The following is a 16,800-nucleotide window of genomic DNA, read 5'->3' as shown; positions in this document are numbered from 1 at the left end:
ATGGCATAGTTCAGTCAATACAGTTCATTAAAGTTTCCTATGATTTACCATTCTGTGTTTTTTTTTATATACCTGTTACTATCACAAGGGGGCAGAATTCACATCAACCACAGCTGAATATAAAAAGACAGAACAGCATCCAGATTAAGTTCCCACGGTACAGACATTATGGCGCCAACCCTGTCACATACACCTGTATTTGTACAGGGTGTATGTGATGGGATTGGTGTGATGATGTCATCACACTGGGTACTCGTATGTGGGCGTATCTGCATGTGGGCGGACCTGCCTGGAGATGGATAGAGGAGCGGTGTCTCGATTCCTAAGACCATCGGAAACATGTTTTCCGATGGTCTTAGGCAACCCCTGTGAAAGGGTCGTTCGACCCCCAAAGGGGTCGCGACCCACAGGTTGAGAACCGCTGCAGTAAGGAAATTGCTTTGGCTGTAACATTAACATTGCATAATTGAAGAGTTTTAATGAATCCTATAATGGTAGAACACTGTTCTATTCTTCATAGAAATAATGAATGTGCACAGAAGAGTCAGAATTGTGTTGGACTGAAGGCATTGGAGTAGGACTGGAAAGACCCAGGGTTAAGTCAACCTTTACCTATGGAAACGTCCTGAGTGACTTTGTACCAATCACTCTCTCTCTCTCTGCCCAACCAACCTTACATATGCCCAATGAGATGGAAGGAAAATCTTCCAATGTAATTTGCCTAAGAAGATGGCTGTAGCGATTGTCCTATTATATTAAAACACCTGCATTTCCCTTTAAGATCACATATGTACTTCCAGGGAGCAGTTTGGTACAGTGTTTCTCTCAACTTTAAGAAGAAGGCAATTCCAAACTATTTTTTTCCTGGAGGCTAAAACATATGAGGAACGGTTGCTGGAATTGGGTATGTCTAGTTTGAAAAAGAGAAGGACGAGGGGCGACATGATAGCAGTGTTCCAATATCTCAGGGGCTGCCACAAAGAGGGAGTCAAGCTATTCTCCAAAGCGCCTGAAGGCAGGACAAGAAGCAGCTAATCAAAGAGAGAAGCAACCTAGAACTAAGGAGAAACTTCCTGACAGTTAGAACAATTAACCTGTGGAACAACCTGCCTCCAGAAGCGGTGAATGCTCCAACACTGGAAGTTTTTAAGAAGAGACTGGACAGCCATTTGTCTGAAATGGTATAGGGTTTCCTGCCTGAGCAGGGGGTTGGACTCGATGACCTCCAAGGTCCCTTCCAACTTTATTACTATTATTATTATTATTATTATTATTATTATTATTATTATTATTATTATTATTATTATTATATTATATTATTATTATGACTGTGTATCTGTGTACAAACAATATTGTATATAAATATTTATATTAAAGTGTGTGTGTGTGTGTATGTGTATACACACAATATATACACAAACTCCCACGGGCAGCATATACATTTAATAAATACCTACATAAATAAAAAGAATCTAACTAAACTTGTGTCCAAAGCAGTGTTTCTCAACCTTGACAATTTTAAGGCATGTGGACTTCAACTCCCAGAATTCCACAGCCAGCATTGCTGGCTTTGGAATTCTGGGAGTTGAAGTCCACATGCCTTAAAATTGTCAAGGTTGAGAAACACTGGTCCAAAGGGAGATCAAGCTTGGCCTCCCTCCGGGGCGGGGCCGGAAAAGGTCCCTCCTCTTAAAGAAACAGTCACCTTTTAAAAACCATCCCCGAAAGAAGCGCAGTGTCCTTTCGTTTCGCGTTTTCTCCCTCTCCCTTTTTTAGAGGGAAACTTACCAACTGACCGGTCGAGTAGGACGATTTTGGAAAGGGCACGGCAATAATTTCCCTTCCGCGCTCAGCTCCTGCGTAGAAAAGCCGCCCTCGGAAGGAAGGAAGGCAGGCGCCACGAGTGGGAAAAGAAACGAGCCCGAACCTTCCCGCAGTCTCTATGGTAGCGTTCCTTGCGAACGTCGACCGACCCTGCACCAATCGCATCCCCATCCGGAAGTACCTCCAGGACCATAGAGCCGGGACGGAAAGAGCCCTCGTGACTAGGAGGCTTCCGGCAACGACCAGTCTTTCCTCTCCCCCTCCCATTTCCGGCCGCGGGTGCCGTCCGTCCCGTCGCCAGGAGCCAGGCCGTTCGCGTGGCCGTGGGCGAGCGCTGCCTCCCCTTCACCTTCCCGGGCTCCCCCTTTCGTTGCTCCCCCGGCGGCTCCCTGCTCTCTCCCGACCGGCGCCATGGCGATGAAGCAGACCCCGCTGGCGTGCTCCGGCCACACGCGGCCCGTGGTGGACCTGGCCTTCAGCGGCATCACCCCCTACGGCTACTTCCTCATCAGCGCCTGCAAGGGTGAGCCCGGAGGGTCGTCTCGGCCTTGGCCCGAAGCCCCTTGGCGGAGATCCGCCTCCCTTCAACCCCCGTTTCCCCCGCTCTCCTTAACGGGGCTCATCCGAGCCTGTTCGAGCTGCCTCTTTCCTGGGACCGGGGCCTTGCTTCGGGCATCAGCAGGCCATAGATAGAGCAGGGGTTCTCGGCCTGGGCCACGGGGGGCTCTACCCCGGAGGTGACGAGCTGAAGAAGCTTCTTGGACGAGAAGCGAAACGTCTTCACAAGAAGGACCAGTTGCTTCCTGGGAAAGCATCTTTGGGACCCCAAAGGTGTTTTTCCCCCCCAAAAAACAACTGGACTTTCTTGGGGGGGGTCCCCCTTTGAAAAGGTGTCGCTTTTCATCCACTTCTCCAGTGAAGAAGCTTCTTGGGTGAGAAGCGAAATGTCTTCACAAGAAGGACCAGTTGCCTCCTGGGAAAGCATATTTGGGACCCCAAAGGTGTTTTTCCCCCAAAAAAACAACTGGACTTTCTTGGGGGGGGTCCCCCTTTTTAAAGGTTTTGCTTTTCATCCACTTCTCCAGTGAAGAAGCTTCTTGGATGAGAAGCGAAATGTCTTCACAAGAAGGACCAGTTGCTCCCTAGAAAAGCATCTTCGGGATCCCAAAGGTGCTTCCCCCCCAAAAAGGCAACTGGACTTTTTTTTGGGGGGGGTTCCCCCTTTGAAAAGGTGTCTCTTTTCTTCCACTTCTCCAGTGAAGAAGTTTCTTGGATGAGAAGCGAAACGACTTCAAAGGAAAAACAAGAAAGACCAGTTGCTTCCTGGGAAAGCATCTTCGGGATCCCAAAGGTGCTCCCCCCCCCAAAGGCAACTGGACATTTTTTGGGGGGGTTTCCCCCTTTGAAAAGGTGTCGCTTTTCATCCACTTCTCCAGCGAAGAAGCTTCTTGGATGAGAAGCGAAACGTCTTCACAAGAAGGACCAGTTGCTTCCTGGAAAAGCATCTTCGGGACCCCAAAGGTGTTTTTTCCCCCAAAAAAACAACTGGACTTTCTTGGGGGGGTTCCCCCTTTGAAAAGGTTTTGCTTTTCATCCACTTCTCCAGTGAAGAAGTTTCTTGGATGAGAAGCGAAACGTCTTCAAAGGAAAAACAAGAAAGACCAGTTGCTTCCTGGGAAAGCAACTTTGGGACCCCAAAGGTGCTTTTTCCCCTCAACAGGCATCTGGACTTTTTTGGGGGGGCGGGTTCCCCCTTTGAAAATATGTCTCTTTTCATCCACTTCTCCAGCGAAGAAGCTTCTTGGATGAATAGCGAAACATCTTCAAAGGAAAAACAAGAAAGACCAGGTGCTTCCTGGGAAAGCATCTTTGGGATCCCAAAGGTGGTTTTTTCCCCCCCAAAGGTGGTTTTTCCCCCCCAAAAGGCAACTGGACTTTTTTTTGGGGGGGGTCCACCTTTGAAAACGTTTCGCTTTTCATCCACTTCTCCAGCGAAGAAACTTCTTGGATGAGAAGCGAAACGTTTTCCAAGGCGGGGTGGGTGGGTGGGGGGAAGCCCCAACAAGAAGTCCAGTTGCCTTTTGGAAAAAAAACATAGTTGCCTTTGGGAAACCATAGCCTGGATGATTGACAATGGGCTTATAGTCTTTATGGATACAGATTAGTTTAATGACCAGTACGGATGGTGAAATACAGGTAGTCCTCGACTTACGATGGTTCGTTCTGTTTGAACAGTAACTGTTCAAAGTTACAGGGGCACGGTGGTAAGTGAAAAATGATCCTAAGTAGTTTTTTATGACCTAGGATCGTTTTTTACACTTAACGACCGTTGCAGCTTCTCCATGGTCGCGTGATCAGAATTTGGACACCTGGTAACTGACTCATATTTATGACGGTTGCAGTACCCTGGGGTCATATGTTCACCTTTTGTGACCTTCTGACAAGCGAAGTCAATGTGGAAGCCAAATTCACTTAACTGCAGTGATTCACTTTAACAACTGTGACAAGAAAAGTCGTAAAAGACAAAATTCACTTAACGGTCTCACTTCGCAATAGAAATTTTGGGCTCAGTTGTGGTTGCAAATAGAGGACTACCTTTATTTTTTTTCCCAGTCAACAGTGACTGGGAGGGGGATCAGTATAGAACAGCGGTTCTCAACCTATGGGTCGCGACCCCATTTGGGGTCGATCGACCATTTCACGGGGGTCGCCAAGCAAGGCTGTCCGCCATTTTTTTTCCCCTTTTCCGGCGGGTGCCTTACCTCCCTTGAGCTGGGCCAGCTGGTGGTCGGCCTGCTCCGTCTCTGCCGCTTGCCAGCTACGCCTCGGCCGGCGCAAGGGGCGGAACCACACATGCGTGGTGCTCCCGGGCAGGGAAAGTCCTCGCCTTACGACCGGCTGGGTAGTCCTCGACTTACGATCGGTTTAGTCCTCGACTTACGACCGGTTGGGGGTCGCGGCATTAAAAAGGTTGAGAACCACTGGTATAGAAGGTGCTGATTTGGGGCACTTTAGCTGTGCTGAAGTGTGTCCACTCTGTTTCTTTATCTTTCCTTCCTTCCTTTTCTTTAATACTCCCTTGTGACTGTAAGTTGTTTCCTTTTTGAAATAAGGCAGTATTAGACATTCCTGTAAAATGATAGGTGACAATATAAACACAAATCTTATGTGAACATATAATGTGACGATTATGCTAATATTCATTGTTAGTCGCTTTATCAGTTTTACATGATGAAGAGAAGATAAGTGGCCAGTGTATATATTATTATTCTCTCTGTTGCTTTGCAAGTACATTGAATGCTTCTGTATCGGAGACAAATTCCTCACACTTGGCCAAATGATGTGTTCAATTCAATTGCCAAATTACATTCATGTTACTTTTCTATTCACATGTGATGGCTATGTTGTGAAGGTGTATGAGATGTACAGTAGGTTGATTGCTGTGGTAGCCAAACAGGGTTTGAATGGGTCAGTTCCTGAGGAAATACTCTGTTTAACATGGAGGAGAGCGGGGTATCAGAAAAACGAGTTACTTCATATCAATGAACTTAAAACTTTCAAAACTGTATTGTGAGATTACTTATACCACAAACATTCATTTAACTGCCTAAATTGCTCATGTGTACAAGTTTAATGTTAGAGAAAGAGAAATCAACCTGCCAAGGTAATTGGGTTTTCATCTTCAGTATTTAACTTATTTAAAGGAATCTGCAAAAATGTTTGATTTTGAAACCATTTAGAGTTAAACGTTTTTATATATTTATGTTGGTGGATTATTTAGGCTCCTATAAAAAAAAACAAATTTAATGGTCGTAGCAGGTAGACTAAAAGGATCAGTAGTATTTGCTGGCATGTGTAACAGCTCATCATATATCAAAAGTGTATTTGCATTTTGGCCTTCAATAGCATATATAATAACGACAATAAGGGATTATATTTCCAGTTTAGGAATGCTTAGCTTAATCGACTGTTGGAGGTTCAAATGCCCCATCCCTGAGTGAAGAGTGGTTGTGTGGATATGCAATAAGCAGACAAGCTGCCATATGCTGAAGTTCTTGGATCACAGCTGAAAAATGACCCAAGGCAGTTTTTATAAGACTTTGTCAAACATTAGAATTCCTTATTTGTGTACATGGGACTTTTTACCACGGGTAGTCCTTGACTTAACAAAAATTTGTTTAGTGATCATTTACAGTTAACAATGGCCCTGAAAAAAGTGACTTATGACTGGTCCACACATTTACAACTATCATAGCATCCCCACAGTCACATGATCAAAATTCTGTTGCTTGGCAACCAGGAACTATTTACGATGGTTGCAGTGTCCCAGGGTCACATGATCGCCATTTGTGACCTTCCCAATCAGTAGGGGAAACCAGATTCGCTTAATGGCTACATGGTTCACTTAACAGCTGGAGTGATCCACTTAGCAAGTATGGCAAAAAGTTCATAAAATCAGGTGCAACTCGTTTAATCGCCTTGTTTAGTGATGGAAATTCTGGTCCCAACTGCGGTTATAGGTCCAGGATTGCCTGGATGGTCTGTAGCCTTTTCCTGCATTTACATTTATCTATAAACAAATATATGCTGCATGATTGAGATTGTCTTACAATTTTTCTTCTTCCCCCTCCCCAGATGGTAAACCTATGCTTCGACAGGGGGACACAGGGGACTGGATTGGAACATTTCTTGGTCACAAAGGAGCGGTTTGGGGGGCCACGTTGAATGAGGACGCCACTAAAGCCGCTACAGCTGCTGCAGATTTTACTGCGTAAGTGAGAATTGTTGCATACAGAAATACTTCCAGCCACTTTAGAGCTTTTATCGAATCATTAAGTTCAAACAATAGCAAGAAAGCTAAGATAAAGGAAATCTATACCAGGGGTTTGCTGCAAATACCATGTCATTAGCGGAGTCCTCTTTTGTTTCAGCAAACTGTGGGATGCTGTTTCGGGAGATGAACTCCTCACTCTGGCTCACAAGCATATTGTCAAGTCTGTGGACTTCACTCAGGTAAAAAAGGGGAAAAAAAGTACAAACGTCATTTTGTCTCTCTCGATTTTCAAGATTTTGAATCTGCCTTTGCTTTTCTGAAGATAGTCGGCATATTGCTAATCTTACTGATATTTTTTTTAAAACTAATACAGTTTAAAAAGGTCCGGCATATTACCAACTGTCTTAATAAATGACAATGCTAATTTTCTCTTCTAGGACAGCAATTACTTGTTGACAGGAGGACAAGATAAATTGTTACGTATCTATGATTTAAACAAGCCAGAGGCAGGTGAGTTGGGTTTTTTTTTATTCGTATGAATCAGTAAAATGAATTATTAGAGGTTGCTAATATTGCTGTGGTAATTTGAAGGCCCGGTAAGCTGACCTTTCCCCCCCTGGTTTTAATATATTTTTTGTTATTTGTAACTGGCCAGAATAAGAAAACTGTGATTAAGAAAAACCACAGATTCCAACAAAATGTGTGCAAAGTCTTCTGTTTGCCGTACCAAAATGCAGGAAAGGACAGAATATGATCCTGCTTTGAACAGCTGATTTTGTTAATTTTGTAAATAAATTGGATTGTCTTTTTTTTATCATACTATCACCAAAGTGGGATCTTCGGGCAGGAGTCCATGGCCCCACTCAGTGGAATAGGCAAGGGAGGGAATAAAAATAGCAGAAATGGTTTATCCCTTCTTGAAGTAAGCAGGGTAAATGGATATGGTCATCTAAGGAGGACTTTTTAAGCCCAAAGTTGACAAACGAATTTAGCCCCATGAAATTACCTCTTTTGGAAGCAAGGAGAAATATGATATATAGACTAAAACATACGAAGAACGGCTACGGGACTTGGGTTTGGCTAGTCTAGAGAAAAGAAGAAATAGGGGAGAGATGATAGCAGTGTTCCAGTATCTGAGGGGCTGCCATAAGGCAGAGAGGGTCAAGTTGTTCACCAGAGCACCAGAGGGCAACAACAGTTAACAACAGTTTCCAACAAATGGTTGGAAACTGATCAAGGAGAGAAGCAACCTGGAATTAAGGAGAAACTTCCTGACAGTGAGGACAATCAACCAGTGGAATAGGTTGCCCCCAGAAATCGTGGACGCTCCATCACTGGAGATTTTTAAGAAGAGACTGGACGTTCACCTGTCTGTGACAGTATAGGTTCTCCTGCTTGAGCAGGGGGCTGGACTAGAAGACCTCCAAGGTCCCTTCCAGCTCTATTCTATCTGTTTTTATTGTAACTTTCATTGTATGCATGGGAATACCCTGAAATATCTGAACATGCACTGTACTCTCTAATATACAATAATTTACTTCCATAATTTTTATTTATCAATCACAAATGTAGTAGGAAATACAACCTTAGCGAAAGAAAAGAAGTTTTTTTTTTAAAATCCAAAATATTTCCTTTATTTTTTAGACCCTGAGGTGGTCAGTGGTCACACGTCTGGTATTAAAAAGGCTCTGTGGAGCAGTGATGATACACAGATCCTTTCAGCAGATGACAAAACAGTCAGGTAAGAAGTAATCAGTGCCTCTTCCCTTAGCACTATATAACATCCCTTAGCGCTATATAACATCCCTCAGTGCTATATAACATCCTTTCGTGCTATATAACATCCCTTACTGCTATATAACATCCCTTAGCACTATATAAGAAATGGATGGTGGAGCTGTGTGGCTTTCATCTTCACTATAAAACTACATTTTGAATTTGAGCATATATGCTTAGCTTTCCACGCATTGGACTTTATCATGCAAGTAAATGTCTTTCACTATAGGTAGTCCTCGACTTACGATCGTAATTGAGACTGGAATTATGTTGTAAGTCGTGATGGTTCTTTTTATGTGACCTTATGTCAGGGGTCCTCAACCTTGGCAACTTTAAGACTTGTGCTGGCTGAGGAATTCTGGGAGTTGTAGTCCACATGTCTTAAAGTTGCCACAGTTGAGGACCCCTACCTTATGTGAACAATTTTACGACCTTTTTTTGCAGCAGATGTTAAATGAATCCATTCTATTCAATGACTGTTCTGTGCCGGAAACTACAAGTAAACACTGGAACCCGGCCAAAAAACCTCCCAAAAGTCATGTTCATGTGACCACAGGATGCTACAAATCGCTGTAAATGCCAGTGCCTGAATTTTGATTATGTGACTGTGGCAATAGTGCTATGGTCGTAAGTGTGAGGACTGGTTGTAAATCACTTTTTTCAGTGCTGTGGTAACTTCAAATGGCTACTTTACGAATGGTTGTAAGTTGAGGACTGTCATCTTGTCAGGCACTGAAGGGATTGCATGCGTAGCTTCAGGAACTTTTGCTGATGACAAGTTAAATAGTAAAGTGATTTACCGTTTAAGTTTTCTTTTAAGACTTTGTTGCTCTTCCATTATCAACCCGACATTAGAATGACTTTCAACATGTATGATTTCTTAGGTTAAATATATCCTGTTTTCTCACTCTTTTTTTTCACATTCAATGGGTTTTGCGTTCATTCACTCTCAAAGCGGGTGAATGCATAACTGGAGTATATATAAAATGTTTTTCTTTTTGTGTAACAGCAATGACAATTTAAAAAAACAAGAACACTTGATGATATGCTTGAACCAGTGGTGGGATTCAGCTGGTTTGCACCGGTTGTAGAGTTCGGAGAACCGGCTGAATCCACACTGCTTCCGGAAGTCAGTTCTAGGCCTCGGAGGCCTAGAGGAGGTCTCCCAGGCCTAGAACGGCCCATAGGAAGGGCATGGATGTCACTTCCAGAAGTCCGTTCTAGGCCTCGGAGGCCTGGAGGAGGCCTCCCAGGCCTAGAACGGCCCACAGGAAGTGCGTGGATGTCACTTCCGGAAGTCCATTCTAGGCCTCGGAGGCCCAGGCCTGCATCCACGCAGAGAACCAGTTGTTCAGGTATTTGAATCTCATCACTGGCTTGAACTGCACTGTACGTAGGTTGAGATATTACCATGGTAGTGAAGAACATTTTATCCAGGAGTGTTTGGCGTTTTGCAGTGATGAACTAAATAAATTTTACTCTTGTCTCTCCACTTCAGACTCTGGGACAGAAATACAATGACAGAAGTGAAGGCGATCAATGTTGCCATGTCCGTGAGTAGCATGGAATACGTGCCTGAAGGGGAGTTAATAGTCATCACCTATGGCCGGACCATTGCCTTTCACAGTGCGGAAACGTATGTTTGTTTTTAACATGTGTGTTTAACTGTTTAACTCAGTGGTTCTCAACCTGTGGGTCGGGACCCCATTTGGGGTCGATCGACCATTTCATGGGGGTCGCCAAGCAAGGCTGTCCGCCATTTTTTTGTCTGCCATTTTTTTTGTCCACCATTTTTTCCCCCTTTTCCGGCGGGTGCCTTACCTCCCTTGGGCTGGGCCAGCTGGTGGTCGGCCTGCTCCGTCTCTGCCGCTTGCCAGCTACACCTCGGCCGGCACAGGGGGCAGAACCACACATGCGCGGCGCTCCCGGGCAGGGAAAGTCCTCGACTTACGACCGGTTGGGTAGTCCTCGACTTACGTCCGGTTTAGTCCTCGACTTATGACCGGTTTAGTCCTCGACTTACGACTGGTTTAGTTCTCGACTTACGACCGGTTGGGGTCACGGCATTAAAAAGGTTGAGAACCACTGGTTTAACTGGTCAAGCGTAGAATAGCCTAAAGAGACAGTGTGCATATCATGACACCAGTCTAAATAATTTCTATACTTACATTAGTATATGTATTCAAACCTACTTGTTTTTGCTAAAAAAAAAAAAAAAAGAGAAAGAATGTTTAGTTGCTGGCAGTGAAGGTTTTAAAATTTATAAAGAGGTTTATAATATCGATGAAGAACTAGGCATGTGATGTATTTAAACGACCTTCAGAACATTATTTTTTTTTTTGCTAAAAAATGTTTGTTTGTTTCTCTTTGCTGTAATAGATGTTTCCCGGTCTATGTAACAGTTGCATTCATCCTCCATTGTCTAGGCTACAGTGCAAAAGGAACTGTGTTATCACTGCCACCCCTGGCATTTCGCTGGTGTATGTGTGTGCGCGCGCGTGCGCGTGTATCTGCATCTAAGGGAAAATCCCTGTATCTGTAAATGATAACTATAAGCTCAAATGTTTTTATTACAGAAGTTTCTTTCGGTTTACTTTCACGTGCGCCCTATTTTTAGTATGCAAAATATATTGCAAAATTAGAATTATAACTTTCTAAAAATGGATCTCTTTTTGTTAACGAGCACTCATCTTTCCGATAGGTGAATTTAAATAAGAATCCCTCCTTATTGTGCTTTCTTTTTTGACATGTTTTAGTGTTTTGTTCAATACAGGAGTTTTATTTTTATTTTTTAAATAATTTTAGTGCTTTTTGGTTTCTCTCCATAGACTGGAACAGATTAAATCATTTGAGGCACCTGCAACAATCAATTCTGCATCTCTCCATCCGGAGAAAGAATGTCTAGTTGCTGGTGGTGAAGATTTTAAACTTTATAAATATGATTATAATACCGGTGAAGAATTAGGTACGTGATATATTTAAATGACCTTCAGAGCATGTTTGTCTGAATTTCATGGCTGTTAAAAAAAAACAAACACAACCAGCTTGTTTTGGGGGAATTAGCAAAGCAGTGGTAACAATCCTAACTCATAATTATCAAGTTGGTATTGTACTCATATTTAATTCCATTGGACCTTGAGTTGTGGGTTTGTACCTGTGCTTTCCCTCGCATTATCGATGTGTTACAATTTCTTTGCAGAATCCTACAAGGGGCACTTTGGGCCGATTCACTGTGTCAGATTTAGCCCAGATGGGGAGTTGTACGCTAGCGGCTCAGAGGATGGAACGCTGAGGCTGTGGCAGACGACAGTCGGGAAAACATATGGTCTCTGGAAATGTGTGATTCCTGGTAAGACGTGTCTTTTCTATCGGGACCGAAGCGTTCACTGACTTGTTTGTTCTCTGATTTATGAGATAATTATTACAGAATTGTACTGCAGCCCAGGTAGTCTTTGACTTAACGACCGTTTGAAGTTTGGTGCTGAAAAAAGTGTTGCATTGTCCCTGCAGTCATGTGATCAACATTCGGGCACTGGGCAACTGGCACGCATTTATCCCAGCTGCAGGGGTCAGGATTGCTGTGTGCAACCTTCTCAGTTGGCTTTCGATAAGCAGAATCAGTGCGGGAAGCCAGATTTGCTTAACGACCATGGCAAGGTCATAAAATTGGGCATACTTAACCACTGCCTCGCTCAGCAACTGAAATTCCAGTTCCAAATGTGGCCAAAAGTCAAGGACTTAACCTGCATTTCCTTTGGCTTTGCTGACCAGTAACTCGCTGACATCTGATCAGATTGTGTATCAGTATCAGATTGTGTATCAGATTGTGTATCAGGGCTGTGTGTTTTGATTAAAACTTTGCCACTAAAATGCTAATCCTGTATTGTACCATTTCATCTGGCCCCGTTAGGGTTAGTGATGCTCTGTATGAAAAAAAACATCCTAAAATCACCCTTGAGAAAAAGCTAGGTGGAAGTTTTCCTTCAGGCATCAAGCATGGGGTAGACCAGGTGTAGGCAACCTCGGCTCTTTTATGACTCGTGGACTTCAACTCCCAGAATGCCTGAGCCAGCACAGCTGGCTCAGGAATTCTGGGAGTTGAAGTCCACGAGTCATAAAAGAGCCAAGCTTGCCTACCCCTGGGGTAGACTGAAGGCTATCAGAAGGAGGTAGAGCTCTCTCCCACTAACTGCCATGGTCCCCTGAAACTGAAAACTTTTGCTTGTCTAAGGCTAGTAATTGTAACTGTATTCATAATACATATCTATGCAAGAGAGTAGATAGATCGTCCCAGCTTAAACCAGACAGCCTTATCTGGAAGAAAAACATATAAAACAGCACTGTAAAATGTTTAGTGCCTGGCAGAATGCTGCTTGTTTTGTAAACGTTTATGAAAGTGACAAGTTGAATGACGTAAAACGACAGCTTTGTGCTTTCCAATTCTCTTTCTCCAGAAGAAGAAGGCGGAGAGCTGGCAAAGGCTAAAGTCAATCTTCCAGGAACTGCAGAAGAAGAATTAGGTAATGATCTCGTGGTAGAATCTAACCACAGTCAGAGGTTAACCTTAAGGTGTGTAGGATAATATCGCAAGGGAGAACTGAACCGATATAAGAGAGCCCATATGAATCGCATTAAACAGTGTTTCTAAAAACTTGGCAACTTTAAGATGGGTGGACTCATACTCCCAGCATTCCCCTGGCAGCTGAAGTCCAGCCTGTGAAAACTGAGGGTATATATACTATGAAACTGTGATCGTTTTCTACCTTGTGTACATTAAAATATTTTAATAGAGGAAGTCTCTACTTACAACAGTTCCTTTAGTGACCGTTCAAAGTTACAACGGCACTGAAAAAAAGTGACTTATGACTGTTTTTCAGTAACAATCTTTCTAGCATCCCTGTGATCACGTGATGAAAATTCAGATGCTTGGCAACTGTGACCAGATGCCATTTCCAGCAGCAATAGACTGCTAGATCTGTAGACTGGAATAGAAACTGAGTTATGAAGTGGAAGACAGGCATAGTAACGCGTATTTTTAAATCAACCTCTGCTAAAAATTAACGGGGGATTTTTCTTCTTTCCTTATGCTCAACTTGGCAGAAGACCTTGGCTCTGAAAATACAGATTCCATCTATAGCACAACCCCCGAGGTTAAAGCTTGAGCGTCACAGCCGTTAAGGACAACACGGGAACACGTCAATCCCCAAAAGAAAAAAAAACGGAAAAAAAAAAACAGCAGTCATATGCAGCAGCCTCCCAGGGTGCAAAGTGAACCGAAGGCAAATAGGGGGCAGTAATTGATGAGAATGGGTAGGAACAGGTTGTCAAGAAAGATGGAATAGAGACAAAAAGTAACGGTTTGGCTGTCTTTTAGCGTCATTGCCTTTCGTTAAGTCTGAACATAACCAGGCGCCAAGATCCTCTTTCTCCAGTGTTGATTAAGTCATTGTAGTGTTTTATTATTGAAGAGAAATGTAACGGTATCTTGGTTAGAGTATGTTCTCTGAAAGTGGGAAGGGTGACAAAAGGCGGGGGTCATTTGGTTAAATAAAATATTTGTGGTCTAGGGGCATTTGCCCCCCCCCCCACTTTTATTGTACACTGCTTCTGTTTCCAATCATCTAAATAAAATGCTCCCACGATAGCACTCCTAGAAGATGTTACAAAGTGTACCAGGTTAATTCATCTGTTTCCGAACAGTACTGAGTAGCCCGGGGCTTTGAAAAAAAAAAGGGGGGGAGCTAAGATTTGGGGTGGTTTTTGCACGATAGGTGGATGAATGCCCTACTGCTTGAAGCTTGTGTGTTCTACTCCAATAAAACCTCATATTCAAAAGTCTCTAAAGATAACACGTGGAGCATCTCTGTATTGATTGCCTCTGGTCAAAATTGCTCATATACTATCGGAATTGACACTCTGTAAAAACGTACCTACTTAGCCATTGTATTTCTTCTGGACTTCTTTTGAATGGAAGCAGCTAAGTATTTCTATATAATTTTTAATGTTTTTTTTTTTTCAAAACCGAACTGTATGTATACATTAAATAATTCATATGCTGCATAAGAATAAAATGGTGGTTCAAAGAATCATCTGTATTAACTGAAGAATAAATATAAGGTTAGCCATTGACGTTTATAAATGGTAGCGTGTGTTCAGAGTACATTGTATCCAGCATAAAAGGAATAGAAGCCCGTTACTGTAGAACAGCCTTGCCCATCCTCTTCCTCTTTAGGTATCTTTTGAGTTGCAGTAAATTGTCTCACACCCATGTCCATCAGCCATTTTGGCTGGCGATCTGAAGAGATGCAGTTCACCTGGTACAACGTTGAGGAAGATTCTTAACAGAGCGTTCTGTACTACAAGGGGAGCTGAAAATTAAGATCAGCTCTGTGACACACTGATTCTTTGGAGGTAGTAAAATACTTGAAATATTAATGCAGTTATGATGAATTTGTTAAAAAAAAANACGAATAAGAGTTCGTATTAAGCATACCATGGACAGGGCCATGCATGCATTTAATACTAATAATACTAATAATACCAGGGCTTTTTTTGTCATAGAACGCCCAGAACAGAGTTCTGGCACCTTTTTTGGACAGAACCTTGTAGGGTAGGCAAGGCGGGTTGTATAACTTGTGTGAGTTCCGGCACCTTTTTTTTTTTTTTTTTTTACAAAAAAAGCACTGAATACTACTACTACTACTACTACTACTACTAATAATAATAATAATAATAATAATAATAATAATAATCATCTATATAAATAAAAATGTAAATGTTCGTTTGTTCAAAATCTTACATCTCCGAAAGTTCTTCACCGATTGCTTTGAAATTGTGACACAACGTTGCATTCGAATATGCGCGTGTTTTTATATACCTACTATTATATAGATGTCACACCTGTGACAGGTAAAAACATGCTCTTTAAAGCATAAAAACATGCTTTAATGAGCAACTGTCGTAGAAGCAACAATCTTGACAGGACCTTTCAAAGGCGAAGATGTCCCCATTCCTCGCATTCCTATGATTCCAACGGACATGCCATTTCAATTTAAGAGATTGCAATTCCCAATTCGATTGGCGTTTGCAGTCACCATCAACACAGCTCAGGGCCAATCTTTAGAATTGTGCGGTTTAGATCTAGACACGGATTGCTTCTCACATGGACAATTATATGTTGCGTGTTCTAGAGTAGGCAAACCAGACAATCTCTATATCTGCACAGACAATGGAACAACAAAAAATATTGTATACCCACAAGCATTGTGAAATTAAACATATTACAAACGTGCACTTTCTCTTTTCTTTCCATTTAACCCAGCGGTTCTCAACCTATGGGTCGCGACCCCATTTGGGGTCGATCAACCATTTCACGGGGGTCGCCAAGCAAGGCTGTCCGCCATTTTTTTTGTCCGCCATTTTTTTCTCCTTTTCCGGCGGGTGCCTTACCTCCCTTGGGCTGGGCCAGCTGGTGGTCGGCCTGCTCCGTCTCTGCCGCTTGCCAGCTACGCCTTGGCCGGCGCAGGGGGCGGAACCACGCATGCGCGGTGCTCCCGGGCAGGGAAAGTCCTCGACTTACGACCGGTTGGGTAGTCCCTGACTTACGACCGGTTTAGTCCTCGACTTACGACCGGTTTAGTCCTCGACTTATGACCGGTTGGGGGTCGCGGCATTAAAAAGGTTGAGAACCACTGATTTAACCAGACTGAGCCACAGCAATGCGTGGCCGGGTACAGCTAGTAATAATAATAATAATAATAATAATAATAATAATAATAATAATAATAATAATAATAAAAATAATAATAATAATAATAAAAATAATAATAATAATAATAAATAATAATAATAATAATAATAATAATAACAATAATAATAATAATAATAATACCAAGCCCTTTGCCTCTCTTTTTCTTTGCTCACTACCGGGCGCGGGGATCCGCTTTGCCTTTACAGTCTGCAGAATCGCGGGCCCGCTTTTTGTTTGCCGTTTGCAAGCGATCGCCCCAAAGTGATGCGAATCCCCGGGTTTCTCTGCCCCGGGGACCCTCCTGGAGGGGAGACGGCAGGAGGAGGAGGAGGAGGAGGAAAACGGGGGGAAGGAAGGAGAGAAAGGGCGTAACCAGGAAGCGCCGAAAGCGCCTTGCCCTGGAAGAGCATCGACTTTCGCTTCTCCGCCGATCATGGCTGCTAGCAACCGGGGCACCGAGCTAGGTAAGCCGGGCCTGCAGCGGCGGACCTCGTGCAAGCTGAGGGCGCGTCTGGACAAATGGTGGTTGGACGGAGCAGGCGGGGGTGGGCTGGGGAAAAAAAGAAGGGGTGCTTTGAACGTGGAGGTTTTCCCAGGCTCCAGATGTGCCAGAGGTTTCTCCCTTCTGCCGGTTGAGCGCGATGCCAGCTGTAGACCAGCGGTTCGGGGAGAGGAA

At 43.3% G+C, this 16,800-nt stretch overlaps 2 protein-coding genes across 2 annotated transcripts in view; both read left to right on the top strand.

The window, feature by feature from the left end:
* Window positions 1-2,108: 2,108 nt before the first annotated feature.
* Window positions 2,109-14,460, top strand: STRAP (serine/threonine kinase receptor associated protein). Its single transcript, XM_015820417.1, has 10 exons — window positions 2,109-2,347; window positions 6,460-6,595; window positions 6,756-6,837; window positions 7,036-7,108; window positions 8,243-8,339; window positions 9,873-10,010; window positions 11,203-11,339; window positions 11,574-11,723; window positions 12,829-12,894; window positions 13,475-14,460. The coding sequence occupies exons 1-10, from the start codon at window positions 2,236-2,238 to the stop codon at window positions 13,534-13,536; spliced, it is 1,053 nt and encodes a 350-aa protein (XP_015675903.1). The 5' UTR covers window positions 2,109-2,235; the 3' UTR covers window positions 13,537-14,460.
* Window positions 14,461-16,538: 2,078 nt separating this feature from the next.
* The window catches only part of DERA (deoxyribose-phosphate aldolase), a 51,370-nt gene continuing 51,108 nt past the window's right edge, over window positions 16,539-16,800 (top strand). The window contains exon 1 of the mRNA XM_015820422.1: window positions 16,539-16,588. Within this exon, the coding sequence (XP_015675908.1) occupies window positions 16,558-16,588 (31 nt within the window). The 5' untranslated portion in view covers window positions 16,539-16,557. The remainder of the gene's footprint in view (window positions 16,589-16,800) is intronic.

This window comes from Protobothrops mucrosquamatus, unplaced genomic scaffold (assembly GCF_001527695.2).
Source record: "Protobothrops mucrosquamatus isolate PMUCROS unplaced genomic scaffold, P.Mucros_1.0 scaffold1127, whole genome shotgun sequence".
Lineage (NCBI taxonomy): Eukaryota > Metazoa > Chordata > Lepidosauria > Squamata > Viperidae > Protobothrops > Protobothrops mucrosquamatus.
The sequence above is the reverse complement of the archived record's forward strand: the minus strand, read 5'-3'. Positions and strand labels throughout refer to the sequence as shown.

Excerpts from the sequence above, each read along its gene's own strand:
- STRAP (XM_015820417.1), top strand. The coding sequence starts at position 2,236 with ATGGCGATGAAGCAGACCCCGCTGGCGTGCTCCGGCCACACGCGGCCC. Across the intron at positions 8,340-9,872 it reads GCAGATGACAAAACAGTCAG|ACTCTGGGACAGAAATACAA; the intron begins GTAAGAAGTAAT and ends TCTCCACTTCAG. Across the intron at positions 12,895-13,474 it reads AACTGCAGAAGAAGAATTAG|AAGACCTTGGCTCTGAAAAT; the intron begins GTAATGATCTCG and ends TCAACTTGGCAG.